The sequence below is a fragment of the Mustela nivalis genome (assembly GCF_964662115.1).
Source record: "Mustela nivalis genome assembly, chromosome: 18".
Classification (NCBI taxonomy): Eukaryota; Metazoa; Chordata; class Mammalia; order Carnivora; family Mustelidae; genus Mustela; species Mustela nivalis.
In genome coordinates this window covers 42,914,872-42,935,779 of record NC_139037.1, presented here as the reverse complement: position 1 = coordinate 42,935,779, position 20,908 = coordinate 42,914,872, and the positions used below count along the sequence as shown (strand labels likewise).

The 20,908-nt window shown below is 41.4% G+C and overlaps 1 protein-coding gene across 13 annotated transcripts in view; it reads left to right on the top strand.

Moving 5' to 3' along the window:
* ZNF568 (zinc finger protein 568) overlaps window positions 1–20,908 on the top strand; it is a 70,628-nt gene that overhangs the window by 42,970 nt on the left and 6,750 nt on the right. For 6 of the 13 annotated variants that reach the window (XM_082708855.1, XM_082708853.1, XM_082708836.1 and 3 more), the window contains 3 exons: window positions 8,531–8,583; window positions 18,512–18,635; window positions 19,425–19,520. In XM_082708855.1, the coding sequence (XP_082564981.1) occupies window positions 8,531–8,583; window positions 18,512–18,635; window positions 19,425–19,520 (273 nt within the window). The other 7 variants (XM_082708846.1, XM_082708851.1, XM_082708849.1 and 4 more) reach the window with 7 other exon arrangements.

Here is a 20,908-nt window from a genome sequence, read left to right as displayed (position 1 = left end):
AATAGTGCTACTGAATTGGAAGATGAGACTTACACCTTGAACATTTTTAACTCCTTTAATTAACACTGAACAAGAAAAAACAAAAAGTTGATCCACTGCCTGGAATGACTGATCCTAATTACCAAGAAGGAATCAGGTTAATGATATGCAATGGAGGTAAATGGGCCTGTATTTGAAACCCAGGGAATTCTCTGGCATTCCTTTTATTTTTTTTTTAAAGATTTTATTTATTTATTTGACAGACAGAGATCACAAGTAGGCAGAGAGGCAGGCAGAGAGAGAGAGGAGGAAGCAGCAGGCTCCCTGCCGAGCAGAGAGCCCGACACGGGGCTCGATCCCAGGACCCTGGGATCACGACCTGAGCCGAAGGCAGAGGCCTTAACCCACTGAGCCACCCAGGCGCCCCACTGGCATTCCTTTTAGACTGTCTATGTCCAATTATAAAGGTTGATGGGAAAATGACAGCAATAAAAAAAAACATATAGAATGATTGAGGACTCAGAATCTTCAGGAATGAGGGCTTGGGTCACTCTACCAGATAACAAACATAGAGCATTTGAGGTTCTTGCTGAAAACAATAGAAATAGGGAATGTGTTGTCAAAGAAGGAAGTCATAAACATCAACTGACCTCATATTCAATTACAAAATATGAGGACTGTAGTAGCCTTGCATATTTTCTCTTTGATTGTTATATCTGTTTATTTGTATATACTAACTACCATGTTTTTCTCTCTCATTTTGATTTTATATTCTTTACAATTTACTCTTTAGAAAACAGAATATTCAGTGGCGCTATAAATGAATATAAGGAGTAATTAATAAAGCCAAAAATTAGTGAGTTAATAATTAATATAACCAACTGTTAGAATCATACATTTTCTTATTTGGATAACTGTCTTGCTAGATAGAAATACAGAGTTGTTTTGTTGTTGTATGAGAGCTCATATGTGTGTAGAAGTGTAGAAACTGAGGGCCAGAGGTTTCCAGTGTGCTATTATCAATTTATTGCCTCTCAGCTTTAATACCTGCTCTGTAAAAAGGGACTGGATTCTTTAAGCATTTCTTCTTTACAGTGAGTATAATGTGAGGCTATGTTAGTAGAGGGCACTGGAGAAGGAAAGGGGCTTCTCTTCCTGGTTTCTCTTCTGGCTGGTTGCTGCATTTTGCTTTTTCTTGTTCTTGCTTCATGGTCTATGGGTTATGTGTATGTGAAAATATTCAGTGATGCTTAGCCTCAGCTGTACCCCAGAGCATGCATGTCTTAGAGACTTCACAGACCTGACCTGGACCCAGTGACCATCTTGCTGAGTCCATACTGATGACATACTGTGTGCTCCAGGTCACATGTGCACAGTAGCATCCCAGCTTTCTCTGTATGCCTGCTTGTATTGGCTTGTATTTGCCACAGAGGGGTATCTCCTGCCGCCTTCCTGATGTGGATACCATGCATCTTGGCTGTTAGGTTATAGTCCTGCTCCAGCTCTCTGAGCATTTGGCAACCCAGGAAATTTCTCTGCCATCCATTGGGATGCAATTGCATCTTCTCCAATGAGGTCTGAAACCAAGCCTCTGGGAAGGATCCAAGTTTGTCCTTCCTTAGGGACTCTCCTTCAGCCCTCAGGGGCACTTCAGAATTCTTTGATGTCTTTATATTACTCATCATTGCTTAACAGTTCTTTATATTAAAACTCTGTTTAAATTCTGGTGGGATTTCTGTTTCCTGAATGAACCCAAATTGATGCAAACTGACTATAGGAATTGGATGTTGATACAAAAAGCTTCTCTCCATTTTTGGCAGAAGCCCACCATCATTCACCAAGATTTTCACACTTAGGTTCTCCGTGATACCCAACTCCTAGAAGTCTCATAAGGCAGGACAGCTTGCCATCTGTTTCCGTGGCAGATGAGAATCTCCACATTAAAAAGTCTCATCTTTCTCTCCAAGATATGTATTTCTGCTGGTCACAGCTCTAACAGAACACAGGAGATGGAGAAGCTCAACAACTTAAAAGTGAAGACCTTTTAACAGTGTTGTTATATTTTTAAGGGGTTTAAGTTCTAAAGTCAGAAACAAAATAAAATTTGTTGTCTTCTAAATTATTCTATAAAATATCTTAAATGGTTCACAAAACATAACATAGCTTATCCAATTCTAAAGAATAATATGTATATATGTATGTCAAAAGTACACCATCAAAATCCATATATAATTGTATACAAAATATAATTTCATGATTCATATATATATGAAAGAGTAACACACATATTAATTTACATGAAAGGGTAATATATACCTTATAGTAAATATGCACATGATTGTTGGGAAATGGGGGATTCTTATGGTCCTAAGTCCCTGCTGAGCAGAGAGCCAGATGTGGGGCTCGATCCCAGGACCCTGAGATCATGAACTGAGCAGAAGACAGAGGTTTAACCCACTGAGCCACCTAGGTGCCCCTAAATGATCAAATTTAGCATTGCTAATAGTGAAATGACACAACCTCATGTTTCTCCTAATGTGATACAGCAAGAGGACAAAGATGTTTTATCTGGATTTTACCATAAAGAAATAACTAGACAGTCCAGAATATAAGACATTTTTGTACAACAAATAATCTAGATTCTTTAAAAAAATATATTTATTTATTTGACAGAGCGCGCTCACAAGTGGTGGGGGGGCAGCAGAAAGAGAAAACGAAAGGTGAAGAGACTGTTCTAGATTAAGAGACTAGAGACATAACATTAAATGCAATGCTTGAACTTTGTGTCCTACTTAAAAACCTATATAAGACATTCTGGGGACACTTGAGGGAAATTTGAATATAAGTGAATTATGGAATTAATCATTTCCTTGGATCTGATCATAGTGTTGTAGTTAGAGGTACATGGAATGTACTACTGTGTCTACTGATGTAAGTGTGAAACTGTGTTTTGTGGAACATAGTGATATATATGTAAGATATGGTGCTTAGTGATGTGTGGTAAGAAAATGTCCTTGTTTTTAGGAGATATATGCTGACATATTTAGTAGTGAAGTGTTGTGATGCTTGAATTTATTTTCAAATGGTAGCGAGAGATTTTCAAAAATGGTAAGTTGTTAACAATTGGTGAATCCAGGGATAGGCTGTATAAGAATCCTTTGTACTATTTTTCAATGCTTTTGGAAACTTGAAATTTTTCAAAATAAATAGTTGAAGACAGGGTGCCTGGGTGGCTCAGTGGGTTAAGCCGCTGTCTTTAACTCAAGTCATGATCTTAGGGTCCTGGGATCGAGTTCCGCATCGGACTCTCTGCTCAGCAGGGAGCTTGCTTCCCTCTCTCTCTTTTCCTGCCTCTCTGTCTACTTGTGATCTCTCTCTGTCAAATAAATAAATAAAATCCTTAAAAAATAAATAGTTGAATACAATGTACTACTAGGTGACTGCACTCTATCATACGGGAGAAATAAATGTGGGAGGGCACTGAGCCGCTTGGGGGTGTATCTATAGACCCCACTAGCCCAGGAGAACTAGGGAACCAGATCCTCAATATGTTTCTATAAAAGAAGTTTCAGGAGGGGCGCCTGGGTGGCTCAGTGGGTTGGGCCACTGCCTTCGGCTCGGGTCATGATCTCAGGGTCCTGGGATCAAGCCCCACATTGGGCTCTCTGCTCTGCAGGGAGCCTGCTTCCCTTCCTCTCTCTCTGCCTGCCTCTCTCTCTACTTGTGATCTCTCTCTGTCAAATAAATAAATAAAATCTTTAAAAAAAAAATGGAAGTTTCAGGAGAAGGACTGCAGAATATCCTGGTTGGGGCGGGAAGGAGTATATCTCAGGAAGGCAGATGGACTAATTTATCAAGAACATGGTTTTCTAATGACTGACACATTAGTCCATCCTGTTCTGAAGGAAGATTTCCTCACTCAGAGATTGGGGTCAGAAGTCTGAAATGGATCCAATGGGCTAAAATCAAATTGTTGGCATAGCTGCATTTCTTCTATAGGCTCTAGAGGAGAATCTATTTCTTTGCCTTTTCCAGCTTCTAGAAGCTGCCTGTATTCGTTGGCTCATGGTCCTTTACTCCATCTTCACTGCATGTCATCCCAAGTTCTTCTTCTGTCTTCACAATTCTTTTCTGGCTCTGATGTTCCTGCCTTCCTCTCTAAGGAGGCTTGTGATTACATTGGATCTACTCAGATATCCAGAATAATTTTCTCATTCAAAAAAATCCTTAATTGGGGCGCCTGGGTGGCTCAGTGGGTTAAGCTGCTGCCTTCGGCTCAGGTCATGATCTCAGGGTCCTGGGATCGAGTCCCGCATCGGGCTCTCTGCTCAGCAGGGAGCCTGCTTCCTCCTCTCTCTCTCTGCCTGCCTCTCTGCCTACTTGTGATCTCTCTCTGTCAAATAAATAAATAAAATCTTTAAAAAAAATCCTTAATTTAAGTGTATCTGCAAAGTTTCTTTGCCATGTAAGATAACATAGTCATTCATAGGTTCTTTCTGGGGATTAGGACTTGGACATCTTGAATGGGGACATTATCCTACCTACCACATTATCTTATTGCCATTGATTGATATGTATATTTTTCTCCTTTGATTTATTCATACATTTCATATGCTTTTAGTGTTCTTCAACATAGGAAATCTGTTGACATAATCCCTGTGCAAAATTTATAGTACATGTTGATATCAGCCTTTTATTGGGAATTTTTGCACCTATAACCACAAATTTTAAAATAATTAAACAAGGATGCCATTAGACTGAAGTAGTTCTTATGCATTACTAGCCTACGAAAGCAAACCAAAACCTAAGTCAAAATCAATGCAACCCAGTCAGAGAAAATAAAACTTAGGAACAATTAATAACAAAAAGCCAACTTAGATTTGCCAAACAGGGCAACTGCTTAAGCTATAGCTAATCAAATAATTTCCTTGCTTTGATTTAGGGTCTTCTCTGTAAAAACCTCTCCATTAGTTCCTGTTGGTGGGGCACTCCTAACACTTTCAGTTTGACGCTGCCTGATTCAAGTAGATGTATGCTCAAATAAATTCCTGAAACTTTTAGAGTGCCTCATTTTATCCTTGAACCCAAATGAAACTAATCAATACTTTTCTTTTGGCCTGTCTTTGTCAGATTTTTGCCAGTTAGACAAAATTAATTAGAAAGCATTCTATCTTGTGGCACCTGGGGGGCTCAGTTGGTTCAGTAACTGACTCTTGATTTCAGCTCAGGTCATGATCTCAGGGTCCTGGGATCAAGCCTGGCATTGGGCTCTGCACTCAGTGAGGAGCCTACTTGGGATTCTTTTTCTTTCTCTCCCTCTGCCTCTCCTCCCACTCATAGTCTCTGGAGAGTTCTCTCTTGATCTAAAAGAAATAAAATCTAAAAAAAAAAAAAAAAAAAAAAGCACTTCATCTTTTTCCAGGATCTGAATAAACTGAAAATTCATTATTCAAAAAGTAGCTAAAAATGAACTATAACTATCTGGTACCTTTCTACCAGTACAGTTTTAAAGAGATATTTAAGTTTTATTTTGGCTATTCCGTTCAGGTTTTCTACTTCTTAGTAGAAAGTAGTAACTTCAATTTTATTGGGAAATATACAATTACCTCTACCGTTGTCATGGAGTTGTGTTAACAGCCTCAAAATTCTTTTAGGGGCGTCTGGGAGGCTCAGTGGTTAACCTGCTGCCTTAAGCTCAGATCATGATCCTGGGGTCCTGGGACAGAGCCCCGCATCAGGCTTCGTGCTCATCCGGAAGCCTGCTTCTCCCTCTCCCACTCACCCTGCTTGGGTTCCCTCTCTCACTGTGTCTCTCTGTCAAAAAAATAAATAAAATCTTTTTAAAAAATTATTTTAAATTCCATGTTTATGTTTAACCTTTCCCATTTGTAATATTCATGTTTTAATTTTTGTTTTGTTATTGTTTATGAAAATTGCGTTTCACTTAACTTTTTTAAAAAAGATTTATTTATTTGACAGAGAGCGCCCTCACAAGCGGTGGGGGGCGCAGCAGGTAGAGGGAGAGGGAGAAACAGGCTCCCCTTTGAGCAGGGAGCCCAAGTGGGGCTGGATCCCAAAACCCTAGGATCATCACCCGAGCTGAAGGCAAACGCCCCTCAATTATCTTTTAGAACCAAACTGTGCATTTAAAAAATCTGGCCCACTTTTTGTTTTCTAGCTCACCAATTTCAGAGTCTATACTTAATCATTTTATATCTAACAAAATTGAGTAATGTCTCATAAGGACACGATAATGGCCAAAATAATAAGGGAATACTCTTAAAGTAAACAACAACAAAAACCAATTACACATCCTAGCAATTGTGCTCGCTTCGGCAGCACATATACACATCCTAGCAATTAACTACTATTAACAAATGTTAGTGTAACTTTCTGTATTTATGTACTTAGAAAAAGTTTGGAAACATTAATACGTGGCATATAGAGCTCAGTACTGGTATTCTATGACTTCTACTCGGGACCTCAGCTTATCCTCCTTTAATTGCCTTCTCAGACCCCTGCATCTTCAGTTCAAGACTACCACCCGTCCTCATTCAGGTTCTCCTCCGCCGCATTCCCAACTCGTTAGGCTGAGACTACATTTCCCAAACGCCTCCAGGATGGGCCCTTACCGGGAGTCCCTGCGGCCCCGCCCGAATTGGGTGGAAAGGTCGGGATGCCGGGCTGCTACCTTGCAGCAGTATCGACTAAGGGAGTGCTGCACTTTCTGGTGGCGCCCGGGACTGAGGAATGAATTCTCAACCGAAACCTGAGCACCCAAACTCCACCAGGCAGGATCATGGGGCGGGCTGAATAGCCCGGGTCCCGGGGGACTCCTAATTCATGGTGTAGCGGGGAGTCGTCCCCTCTGATCCCGCTCTCAGAGCGCGGTTCCTGGCGGAGAGAACTCTGAACCGTCTGCTTCCCGGCGGCTTTTAACTGCTTCCCGGCTTTTAACTTCCCGCCTCTGTGCGCTGCGCAGTCTGCAGCGAGGACTGTTGCTTACGGGTAAACTTTGAGGACTCGGGTTGTGCTGGTGGCCGACCAGCCCACCTTTCCTCCGCTGTGGGCTACATTTCCCAGAAGCCTCCACGGTCCACAACTTTTTTTTTTTTCTTTTCTTTTTTTTTTCCCCCTCAGCAGACGACTCCTGCTGCTTGGGCCTGTCGGTTCGCCCAGGTCCTCAGGATGCTCAGGCTAGCGTGCGCCGTCAGTACTGGCCTGAAGGCTAAGTACGCGATGCGCACTGGGCGGTGAAACCTTGTACCCGCCAGGCTCTAGCTGGATTTTTCCTCCTCGGGACTATATTTTCCTGAGGGCTCTGCGGCATCTGCCACTTCCGGCCGAAGTTGGCTGGCGGTTAGTGAGTTGGCGGGAGTTCGGGGGCGAGGGTTTGGGGCGTTGCGGTCCGCCTGCGGATTCGACCAGACTGGTGTGTGAGGACCCGGGAGAAGTGCAAGGTGAGGGGCTCCGGGGCGGGGCCGGGGTCTGTCTGGAGTCTTACTTAGGGGTGGCCGTGCGGCATTTCTAGGCTGCGTCCTCGCGCTCAAAAAGTAAAGGACGTCGGGAAAGTTGGGAATGTCGAGGCCGCTACTCTTCCCTCGGGGGAGGGAGGTATCAGCCGTGCACCTCCACCGGGTGGGCGAGCGGTTTCAGGCTGGCGCTGGAGCTGGCTGGCGGTGTCTGGAGGTCAGAGGTGTCGCTGTGTGTGGTCTCCTGCCTGTGCACAAAGTCCGTGCGATACTCCCCGGACTGGATTGTGCGCCCGACCTCCAGTGCGCGGCGACCACTGCCGGCGGGGCCGTGGTTAGGACACTAGGAATCTAGTGTGAGAGCCCCATGTGGCCGGCCACGTCGCTGGCTCTGCCTCTGGAGCTAGAACTGGAAAAGCGCCTCCCTTTGTACTTTCTTGGTCGACGTTGAGCCGGGTCAGCGAATGGATGGGTTGTGGGTCAGTCTCATAACCCGCATGCGTTTCGAGCCTTTTTAGTCCCAGTAGTCCCTGCTGGATTCTGGATTCCAGCCGAAACTGACGCAGAAACCGCCGCTCGCTCTTCAGCGCGGTGAATGGGCTTCTCCCCGGGGTTATTTCTGGTGTCCCAGGGTTTTGCAGAGCTTGGCCCTGGGAGCACTTCCTTCCACTTCTTGTGCTTTTACTCTGAGGGCTCAGGGAATCCAGGCCCATAATGGTGCCTCAGTTTTAGAGGACAGGAGTGTGAGATTCTGACTGATGGATCCACGTAGGTTGTGTTTTAGGGCCACAGATCTGGGCTCAGTCTAAGATACAGGCCTGGAAGAACCCAGACAGGCTCCTATGGAGAAAGGAGGCCACAGTCTGGAGTTCTCTCCCAGGACTCCCATCTGGGCAGCTGAGGTGGCCTGCTTTGTGTGATGATGATAGGAGTGGAGGTGGGGTTACAGGCTTCTTTGGTTTTGGTTTCACCCTTGGTGCCTGGAGTGGAGCCAGGGTTTGCTGTGATTTGGCCTTCTCTGAGCTCCTGGAAGGTCTGTTGTCTCATAGTTTAACCCTTTTCCACCTTTTTCATTCTAGAAGAATCCAGAAGAGGAGAGAAAAGCCACTGTACATCAGAAGTCATGGCAGAGGTAAGTTGTATTTGGCTCTCTACTTGGAAAGGGCTTCCTGGTTTTCAGAACAATGTCTTGTTTCAGGATTCTATCCAAAAGATTTACAGTAGTGATTTGGAAAAAGGGCAAGAGAGAAGGAAACTAAATTTATGGAGGAGTTTTCCTAAACCAGACAGAAGTCTAAACGAGGGCTGTCTGCTTTGCATACATTGTCTCATCAATCTAGAATTTCCATTTCCCTGGGTTTTATTAATTACCAGAACAGCTGTGACACATGTGCCTCACTGATTTGGCAGGGAAGTTAAAGAACAGAATGAGGTTACTCACTTCAGCCTCACTAATTAATTTCTTTGTGGTCCGCTTCAGAGTCAACATGCAGTAGCCTGTTTGCTTCCAAATTTCTAACAGTCTGGAAGGCCTGCCTGCTCCTATCAGCTCTACATACTTTCTTCCCCCAAGATAGAAAGAACCTAATTGCTCTCTTTTTAATGACTAAAGTAATACAGGATTCTTGCAAAAATTTCAAAACTTGAGAAAGTTGATTAAGGAAGTTTGTCACCCATGGTCCCCCCCATCTAGAGATAGTCATGATTAATATTTTCAAATTTTGTCTATACATATGTGTAGGTATGTAATTTTGTTTTCAGAATGGGATCATGCTACTGATAGAAGCAACCAGCTTGTAGTTTCAAGTTCTTTACATGTGTTATCTTGTTGAATCCACATTAATAACCCTTTAAGACAGGTATAACTGTGTTTCTTCAATTCTGTTAAACTTCTTTGAAATCAAGACTGGTTTTGCAATTCTTAGCAAGTAATAGTTTCATCAGTGGTATTTTTTCTTTACTGGTGTAAGTAATGGTGGCTTTACAATCAGTGGTACCCCAGAATTGATGAAATACGGTATTATTTTAAGTTGACAGATAAGGAAATAAATTCTATTAAGTCACTCCAAAATTAAACAGTTAACAAGTAGTACAACTAGAATCCCTCTACTTTTGCCCATTTGTCAAGAGAGTGTTACCTTTTTTGGTTTATGTTGAACAAGTTTATATGTTAAACATATTCTCTGTCGTAAGTTTTGAAAATATTTTTTCACAGTTAATCTGTTTTGAATGTGTTTTAGATTCAGAGTTTTCAAAAAATGTTTTCTCCCTTTATCCCATGGCCTTCTCTACTGTAAATATGGAAAACTCATTCAGGGGTGCCTGGGTGGCTCAGTCGGTTAAGCATCTGAAATTAAGAGTTAGACGCTCAAGTCATGATCTCAGGGTTGCAAGGTTGATCCTGTGTCGAGCTCCATGCTGAGCATGGAGTCTAGTTGAGGTTCTCTCCCCCTTTCTGCTTCCCATTTGCATTTTCTAAATAAATAAACAAATAAAATCTTTTTTTAAAAAGTCATTCACATTTTCCTAAAGTACTTTGTCTTTTGCCCAAATGATTCGATCTTTAAGTATCTGGTGGAGATATGACCAGCAAATGTTGGCTGTAAAATTCCTAATTTGGGGTGTTTATTTAGATTTTTCTTTTCTGTGACTTTGGAGTTTTAAAGAATGGCATAATACTGGTAGTATGTTCAGGGTGTTTTCCTTGGATGTGTCTGAGTGTGGCTCTTCATTAATTCTGATCAGTTAGTTCTCAAGGGTTCCTTTCTCTCAAAAGACTAATAAAATACTTTTTGTATTCTGGATTAATCTGTTTCTTTTCTCTGCCTTTTCTTCTGAATTCTGTGAGAACTTGTTGTGTTTGCTTTCCCATTCCCATCCTGGCTAGAACCTTCCTCAGATTCTCAGAGGAAAAACTACACCCTCCCCATCCAGTCTTAGCACATTTTGGTAAGGAAGGAACTCGAGCTTCCCTTGCCCTAAACCCTGGACAACTGTCCATTTCCCTTTATTTCCTCTCCTCAGAGTAGTGAATTATCCTTTTTTACTTACTTTCTTTCTTTTATTTAATTAATTTATTTATTTGTCAGAGAGAGAGAGAGAACACAATCAGGGGGAAAGGCAGGCAGAGGGAGAGGGAGAAGCAGACTCCCCATGGATCCGGGTGCCCAATGCGGGACTCAATCCCAGGACCCTGGAATCATGACCTGAGCTGAAGGCAGCCGCTTAACCTACAGAGCCACCCAGCGGCCCCCCCTTTCTATGTCTTCATGAGAAGCTATGCACTGTTTAAAAAAAAAAAAAAAGGTAGAGTCTTACCTATTTTTCTATATGACCGTGGACTTTGTCATAACTTCCTCTATATAATGTCATTATATAAGGTTTGGAGAATGTGATAGTGATGGTAATTCACCTGAATGTGTCCTTTAACTGGCAACCTGGAGTTCCCCCAACTCTTACCTCCTGGTCTCAATCCCATTGCTTCTGTGCCTTTCCAGTTCCCTGATCTCATGCCTTTAACCTCACTCCACTGTCTGCCTGCCACATCAGACCTTTGTGTAAGGGTGGATAGTGTATTGTCCTCTAATGGGGCTCCCTGGCTCTACTTTTACTCCTTGCCTATGAAATAGTCCAGTCATGTCACATCCTTTATTGAGTGAATCCCTGTTACTTTTAGGACAAAGCTCTAACTCTTTCACATTTGTTATACATTTTCTATAAAGCACATTCTGTATTTATTGGAGCACCAATCCTAGTGTTGGAATAGAACAGTAAGTGAGGATGCATTTAGTCCTGCCAGGGATGACCTGTCATCCAAGACCTTTCCATTCCATTTGCCACCCCTGCCCCCCGGCAATCCTATTAATGTGCATCTTTTTATTACTATGAGTTCAAGCAAAATGATTATCGTGTGTTAAGACCCAATGTGATCAGTTTTCTGAATCCTCCAGATATGTCTGAGAAGAATGTGATAGTGATGGAAATTCACCTGAATGTGTGCTTAAACTGGCGCATATTTGAATTTGGTGCATTATTCTATATATTACCATTAAATCAAGCTTGTTAATTTTGTTATTTTGTAATTTAAATAATTTCTGTTTTTACTGATTTTGTCTCGTATCTGTCAGTTATTTCAAGTGATGTGTTCTCTCATAATGATGATGACTTGTCATAATTTTGTTCTTTTATTTATGTGTATGTGTGTCTCAATACATTTATTTTTTATTAGGAGTGTATATTTTCATCTTTTACCTCCAGTCTTTTTGGTTATTTATGTTTTGGTTGTATCTCTTGTAAACACCATTTGGGCTTTGGTTTTTGACCTTTGTCTTTTAATGAGATCATTTAGCCCATTAATACTAATTGCTAAAACCGGGGCACCTGGCTGTCTCAGTCAGTGGAGCGTGTGACTCTTGATCTTGGGGTTGTAAGTTCAAGCCCCATGTTGGATGCAGAAATTACTTATAAAATAAAGTCCTTTTTTTAAAAAATTGCTGATATAATTGAAAGTATCATTATTGGCTTAGTTTGTGCTTTTTAACCTACCTTTTCCATTTTGTTTTAACCTCTTTTCACCCCTGCGTGAATTTGAAAATTATAAACTAGTTTCAATTATTTAGTGGTTATCTTAGAAATTTTAATGTATTTTATTTTTATTTTTTAAAATATTTTATTTATTTATTTGACAGACAGAGATCACAAGTAGGCAGAGAGGCAGGCAGAGAGAGGGGAAAGCAGGCTCCCCGCTGAGCAGAGAGCCCGACACGGGGCTCGATCCCAGGACCCCGGGATCATGACCTCAGCTGAAGGCAGAGGCTTTAACCCACCGAGCCACCCAGGTTCCCCAAGAAATTTTAATGTATTTTAACTTAGTGTCCCAAACTAAAGAACATCTTTATGCTCTTGCTGAATAGTATAGGGAACTAGGCTAATCTAACTGATTAAACAATTTATATTGTTGTCAGATTTTTTTGTTGTTTTAAAGATTTTATTTATTTATTTGACTGAGAGAGAGAGAGATCACAAGTAGGCAGAGCAGCAGGCAGACAGAGAGAAAGTAAAGCAGGCTCCCCACTGAGCAGAGAGCCCGATGCAGGGCTCGATCCCAGGACCCCAGGACCCCAGGATCACGACCAGAGCTGAAGGCAGATGCTTAACTGACTGAGTTACCCAGGCGCCCCTGTTGTCAGATGTTTTAATTCTACCCTTTTTTTAATCCATAAAACATTTTTATTATTTTATATATTTTGATGTTAGCTTATCTCTCCACATATTTACCACTTTCTTTGTTCATTATTCTTATATCTTAAACCCTCTACCTTGGGATCATTTTCCTTCAGATGGAAGTACATACTTTAATGAGTTTTGTGAGGGTTTTGATTTGGGGTTTTTTTTTTTTGAAAAATGTCTTGATTTGCCCCCATTTGTGAAAGGTAATTTTCTCTCAGCTAACTGAAGCAGTTTGCTGTCTTCTGGTTTATACTGTTGCTATTGAATAACCATTTGTCAATCAGACTGGTGTTTCTGTGTAGATAATCTGTCTTTAATCTCAAATTGCTTCTAACATATTCTCTTCTGTTTTTAGTGCTCTGCAGTTTTGGTATAATTGTCTAGGGTTTCTTTCTATTTATTCTCCTTGAGACTCATTGGGCTTCTGAATAATGCTTTCTTTTTTTCTTTTTTTAAGGTAGTAGATTTCTTTAGATTATAGGAAGTTTTATAGTTCTGTTCTTTTTTTTTTTTTTAAGATTTATTTATTTATTTGTCAGAGAAAGAGAGCATAGGCAGGCAGAGGCAGAGAGTGAAGCAGGCTTCCTGTTGAGCAAGAAGCTCGATGCGGGGGGGTGCCTGGGTGGCTCAGTGGGTTAAAGCCTCTGCCTTTGGCTCAGGTCATGATCCCAGGGTCCTGGGATCAAGCCCTGCATCGGGCTCTCTGCTTGGCGGAGAGCTTGCTTCCCCCTTTCTCTCCCTGCCTGCCTCTCTGCCGACTTGTGATCTCTCTCTGTCAAATAAATAAATAAAATCTTTAAAAAAAAAGAAGAAGAAGAAGAAGAAGCTCGATGCAGGACTCGATCTCAGAACCCTGGGATCATGACCTGAGCAGAAGGCAGACGCATAATTGACTGAGCCACCCATGCATCCTGAATAATGCTTTCTTTTGCTAGTTCTGAAAATTTCTTAGCCATTAGACCTTTTTTTTTTTTTTTTTTTTTTTTTTTTTTTTTTAAATAATCAAGCTCTGTGCCTAGTGTGGGGCTTACACTCACCACCCCAAGATCAAGAATCATATGCTCTACCAACTGAGCCACTAGGTGCCCCCATTAGTTCTTCATTTACTGCCCCTGCTATCAAAAAGGACAACGTGGAAATGAAGAGGGCATTCTGCACAATCTTTTTTTGTATCTGTAGTCCAGTAATTTTTCTCTTTGGAGGTATTTATTCTAGCCTGTGTATGACTTAATTTTAAATATTAGGGGTTTTTTGCTCTAGAAATAATTTTTCCTTTTTTTTTTTTTTTTTAAGATTTTATTCATTTATTTGTGAGAGTGAGAGAACACAATGCAGGGGTAGAGGGAGAAGGAGATTCCCCACCAAGTGGGGAGCCTGAGGTGGGGCTCAATCCCAGGACTCTGGGATCATGACCTGGGCTGAAGGCAGACGTTTAACCTACGAGCCACCCAGGTGCCACTATTTTTTCCTTTTAAATCTTCCTGTCATTTGGAGTGCCTAGGAGCTCAGTCAATTAAGCATCTACCTTCAGCTCAGGTCATGATGGGATCCAGTCCAGCTTGGACTCCTTGCTCAGTGAGGAGCCTGCTTCTCCCTCTGCCTGCCACTCCCCCTGCTTATGCTCACTTGTGCTCTCTCTCTCTGACAAATAAAGTCTTTAAAAAAAAAAAATCTACCTGTCATTTTTGTGGTTTTGTTTCTCACCATCTTTCCCCTTTTTTGTAACACACCTGTTTTGTATGAATCTTTGGAGATGTGACATTTTTTCCTTAACATTTTATTTTGTTGTGGAAAGTTTAAAATATAGTGGAAATTTGAAACAATTGCATGATTGATTTTCCTGACTCTCTGATCCTGGAATTATGCCTCTGTGCATGTTTTATTTTTATTTAGGGGAAATTCATGTAACATAAATTAACCATTTTATAGTGTACAATTTAGTGGTGTGTAGGCATTTCCTTGAAATTCTGTTTATGGATTCTTGAGGCCTGGTTGAATGTTGTTCTTCTAGGCCAGGTCTGTGTTTGCTTCCGCCAAGAGCACTGCCAAACCAGAGCCACCTTAAAGTAGGTTTATGTAGTGAAAAGAAGGGCCATCTGTACCCCAATCTTTATAGCAGCAATGGCCACGGTCGCCAAACTGTGGAAAGAACCAAGATGCTCTTCAACGGACGAAGGAAGATGTGGTCCATATACACTATGGAGTATTATGCCTCCATCAGAAAGGATGAATACCCAACTTTTGTAGCAACATGGATAGGACTGGAAGAGATTATGCTGAGTGAAATCAGTCAAGCAGAGACAGTCAATTATCATATGGTTTCACTTATTTGTGGAGCATAACAAATAGCATGGAGAGTTAGAGAGGAGAAGGGAGTTGGGGGAAGTTGGAAGGGGAGGTGAACCATGAGAGACTATGGACTCTAAAAAACAATCTGAGGGGTTTGAATTGGCGGTTGGGTGGGAGTTTGGGGTACCAGGTGGTGGGTATTATAGAGGGCACGGATTGAATGGAGCACTGGGTGTGGTGAAAAAATAATGAATACTGTTATGCCGAAAATAAATAAAAAATAAATTTTTTTTAAAAAGTAGGTTTATACATATGATCTCCCTGATATGAGGAAGTGGTGATGCAACATGGGGGCTTAAGTGGGTACGAGAAGAATAAATGAAACAAGATGGGATTGGGAGGAGACAAACCATAAGTGACTCTTAATCTCACAAAACAAACTGAGGGTTGCTGGGGGGAGGGGGTTTGGGAGAAGGGGGTGGGATTATGGACATTGGGGAGGGTATGTGCTTTGGTGAGTGCTGTGAAGTGTGTAAACCTGGTGATTCACAGACCTGTACCCCTGGGGATAAGAATATATGTTTATAAAAAGTAGGTTTAGGGGCGCCTGGGTGGCTCAGTGGATTAAGCCGCTGCCTTCGGCTCAGGTCATGATCTCGGTGTCCTGGGATCGAGCCCCGCATCGGGCTCTTTGCTCAGCGGGAGCCTGCTTCTCTCTCTCTCTCTGCCTGACTCTCTGCCTACTTGTGATTTCTCTCTCTGTCAAATAAATAAATAAAATCTTTAAAAAAAAAAAAAAAGTAGGTTTATAGATGACAAGTTTTATGGATTCACCTTTGTAATGTGCATGTGAGCCACAGACCTGTGGGAGAGCTGACTTGTGATTATAATTCCTCAGGAGAAAATATTTTTCTTCTACCAAGTGCCAGGATTCAAGTCAGGCTGTTTTCCTTGTAGCGTCCAAAAATGGGAGTGTTGCTTCTATTTTTTCTGTATTTTGTGGGGATGGTCTAGATGTCCCAGGTCTTTGTAGTATAGAACCGTTTAAACTCCCATCTTGACCAGCTTTAGGCTTGGTTTTCTCTCCACCGATTCTCTGAATGTCAAAGCTCACGGTCGTCTTGGCTCTGCACACTTTTATTGGTTCCCAGTTTGATTCAGTTTTAGCTTCTGAAGATTACTTTCCTTCTTCGGCAGATCATCATTGCATCCCAAAATGTTTTTAATATTCAGAACGTTATTTTTCACTGGTGATTTGGTCATGGTAACCAGTCCCTGCAGAACTTGATGTCCTGTGATTGTCTCTACTTTTCTGTTTTTCCTTCCTGCTTCTGAGCTTTTTAAGGGCAGGTGCTGGATCTAAATCATCACATCCCCAAGTCCCCACACAGAGCCAGAGCAATGGGAAATTTTTATATTATCAGATAAATGCATTTTGTTTGCAGAACTGCTTCTTTCCTTCCTCTCCTTTCTACCTTTAATTTTCCCTCATAGAAGGCTGTGCTCTGTAGTGACACACAGAGCAGACCAAGCATCTTCTGCTTGACAAGTAGAGAGCCCAGTTCAGGATTTTCTTGTAGGCGCTTCAGAAATGGCTGCATCTGTAAGTGCCAGAAGTGGAAGACTATCAGCTACAGAGTTGGAGAAATCCAGATTCAAAACCCAGCAGTGCCACTGCTAACTGCAGATTTAAATAAATGACTTCACTTATTTGAACTAAAGTTTCCTTTGAATTAGGATTTACGGGCTTCTTCTGAGGATTCAGACATAGAAGTCACCAGAAACTTAAACTGCTAAAATGCAGTAATTGTACTTGCGATGCAGTGAACAGTGACTATCGGCAACAAGGCTAGGGGTAGCAGTGAGAGGGAATAATGTCAATTAAGAAAGCCAAGTTTAGAAAACGTGATCTTCATTGGGAACCAGAGTATGTTGGCCACAAAGATTCTGAGAATTGTGGTTTCTTATAAAGCCAATGTAACCTGTGTCCAGATGGTTGAGCTTTGCCAAGACTACTTAGGACCTGCTGGTGCTGGTCTGGCTCAGCTGGTCTGGCTCAGTAGTGGTGATTCTGGACAGGGTCTTTGTGGTAAGAGATTTCATTCGGGGAATGAATCCCAGTTCTGGGATGTGGGAACAAAGCTAAGGAGGTACCTGCTAAACTGAGTCTGTTAGGCGAGGGAGAGGGTGGAGACCTCTGTTGCAGAAACTGTTGTCCAGGGCTGGGCCTGCCCAAGTATTCTGTGCTCCTGGGCCTGGGGGCTCCACCATATCTTTGGGATGCCTGCATGACTGAGGAGCTCAGTGTCTTTCAGGTCGTAGAACAAGGATCTACCCGGGGCAGGTCAGAACAGGCTCTTCTGGGGCTCAGGTCAGTTGGGAAGGTTGGTTCCTCTAAATACATTATATATAGTTGGATTCTCAGGGGTTCAGGGCAGGCAAAGTTTTGTTACCCTCCCTCAAATCAAGAAAGATACTCATGGAGAGAGAGAGAGAAGGAGAGACAAACACACACTTTTGTAGTATATGTTCATCCTGGGTCACATCAGTGTGAGTCTGGATCTTCCTCCCATCAGTTCTGGCAGATCAGGAACATGGAGAGTATAGTGAAGGACAATTTACAGGAACAGGAACATTATAGCCAGATATGTAAAAATTGTTGAGGAGAGAAGACTCATACTGCAAAAGAACTTTAGAGAACTTGTGCAACCTAGTACCCCAAAATAAGAACATTTTTTTTTTTAAGATTTATTTATTTATTTATTTGTTTGTTTATTTGACACAGAGAGAGAGAGAGATAGATCACAAGTAGGCAGAGAGGCAGGCAGAGAGAGAGGAAGGGAAGCAGGCTCCCTGCCGAGCAGAGAGCCCGATGTGGGACTCGATCCCAGGGCCCTGAGATCATGACCTGAGCCGAAAGCAGCGGCTTAACCCACTGAGCCACCCAGGCGCCCCCAAAATAAGAACATTGATGTCTATTTTAGAATTTTTGGTCACATGGAAAACTGCTCAGGCTTTAATATTCTGGCATATTTATGGGCATGTGTTTTTAAGACGTTATTAAATCGTAAGTTGCAAAGCATCATAGAAATCACCAAGTTATATTCAAATCCTATTTTCAGAAATAGAAATTTTATAAAATATTTTTTGAATGATTCAGAGTTTTAAGAAGTTTTTCTTTATTGGGAGAATGGGAAGGAGATAGCCACAAGTGTTGTGCAGTGAACATAGAGTATGCTTGCATGTATAGTTTTATTTAATTGGGAAACACCAGTTGTCTGAACTTTGGTTATTCCCAGACTAGGGGAGGTTAATGGAAGAGGATAGAGCCCAAGAGGTTACTCCTGTAGTCCCAGGCATGCTTAAGAATAGTGTGTACCTTGGTCTCTCTTGTTTCTACACTGAAGGGCCCAGCACGGCTTGTTTTGTCAACATTGTTACCTTACTAAATTGCCTTCTCCATTTTTTTTTTTTTTAATTCCCTCATAAAGATTTTGCCTGTCAATTTTAAAAATAATAAATATATCGATCTGTGGTTTTAGGGCTTCACGTTCAAAGATGTGGCCATTTACTTCTCTCAAAAGGAGTGGGAATGCTTGCACTCTGCCCAGAAGGGTTTGTACTGCGATGTAATGTTGGAGAATTATAACAACCTGATCTCACTGGGTAAGTTATGTGCCTCCCCCCCCAAATTCAGAATTGGTCTTCTGGAACTTTACGTTCTTTGTTATGAATTTCTCATGAGTGCTTCTCAAATGCCTGGCTGAATTAATGATTCTTGTTGCTTCCCAAAAAAGGGATTATCCCTTATGAAGTTAGAATTGGCTGCTCCAGGGGTGCCTGGTGGTTTAGTTGTTGAGTGTCTGCCTTCAGCTCAGGTCAAGATCCCTGGGTCCTGGGATTGAAACCTGCATCAGGCTCCCTGTTAGCGAGAAGCCTGCTTCTTCCTCTCCCACTCCCCCTGCTTATGTTCCCTTGCGCGCGCTCTCTCTCTCTGTCAAATAAATAAATAATCTTAAAAAATAATAATAATTGACTGTTCCATTGGACAACTTTTCTTTTTTGTTTTGCTCCTCTGACCTTCACCCCTTCTGTTGATCTTTAACCTGTTTACTCTTTCTTGATAATCATGGATTGATTTATAGGGGCGTCTGGTGGCTCAGTGGGTTAAAGCCTCTGCCTTCGGCTCTGGTCATGATCCCAGGGTCCTGGGATTGAGCCCCGCATCAGGCTCTCTGCTCCACTGGGATCCTGCTTCCTTCTCTCTCTCTGCCTGCCTCTCTTGACTACTTGTGATCTCTGTCTGTCAAATAAATAAATAAAATTGTCAATAAATAAATAATTTTTAAGAGATAATCATGGATTGATTTTAATTCTGGTGTATATACAATAACATTGTCTGGTTTTTTTTTGTTGTTTTGTTTTTTGTTTTTTGTTTGTTTGTTTTTTGAGCAGGACTTTCTGATTCTAAGCCAGATGTGATCTCCTTATTGGAGCAGGGGAAGGAGCCCTGGGTGGTTAAAAATCAGGATAAAAAAGAATGGTGCCCAGGTGAGTGATGGTGACTCCTGTCAGGACAACTGTGGCAGGTGGTCACCCAGGGGGTCAGTGAGAAAGCAACATGGCTGAGCTGTTAGTAGGAAAGCTGGCTGAAAAGGTCCGAGATCTGGAGAAAAAAGGAAGGATATCTCAGCATGAGGGCTCAGATTTTCTCTCTGCTTACCACTCTTGCTACGCTTCCTCATATTTGCTTCTGATTTCAGGAAGGAAGCACTTTCCTCCTTCGCATGAGACAACCATTTTCCCAGCACTTTGGGTCCAGTTTTGTCCTCTTTAAAGCAGCTAGCTCTATTAATAAAGATAGAAATCACATATCCTAAAATTCACTTAAAGTTTCCTGTTTAGTGGTTTTTAATACAGTAACAGAGTTTTGCAACTGTGACAACCATCTAATTTTAGAATCTTTTCATCACCCTAAAATGAAATCCCATACCTATAAGCAGTCAGTCCCCACACCTAGCCCTAGCCCTTTATTTCTGTAAGGTTGGTAGTGTTATCCCTCCTTCATTCCTGATATCAGTATTTGTCTTCTTTCTTTTTTTTTTTTTTTTTTCTCTTGGTCAGTATGGCTAAAAGTTTGACAGTTTTGTTGGTTTCCCTGTTCTCCTTTTTCTATTTTGTTTATCTGCCTTCTAATCTTTGTTATTTTCTTCCTTCTGATATCTTTGGGTTTACTTTGTCCTTTATCTAGTTCCATAATCTGATTTGAGATCTTTATTGGGTTTTGTGGGGGGAGGTTTAATATAGGCATTTTAAGCTATGAATTTCCCTTTAGAATCTGTTTTAACTGTACCCCATAAGTTTTGGTGCGTTAAATTTTCCTTTCATCCACCTGAAGCATTTTCTAATTTCTCTTCTGATTTCTTCCTTGACCCATCAGTTATTTAAGAACATGTTGTTTTTTCTTTCCTTGTTGATCTTCTGGCTAGTTGATCTATCCGTTATTGAAAGTAGAGCATTAAAGTCTTCAATTTGTTGAATTGTTCGTTTTTCTTCCATTCTGTTTTTGCTTCATCTACTTTGGGGCTCTCTTGTTAGGTACACACATGCTTATAACTTTTACCATTTCTGTTTTAGCTTTTTATTTTGAAATAATTTAAGATTCAAAGGAGTTACAAAAATAATACAGAGAGTTCCCTTACACCCTACTCAGCTTTCCTGAGTTCTGACATCTCTGGAACTTCTCACTGCTCCCTCTTACCTATTCCTAGTACACTGTCAAACCAGGAAATTGATGTTGACAGAATAGTAGTGGTGAAACTATAAGTAAACCTTACTCAGAGGTCACTGATTTTCACATACTCTAATTTTCACATACTCTAACTTATTTTTATTTATTTTTTTTTTTGGTGTATATTACTATGAAATTTTATGACATG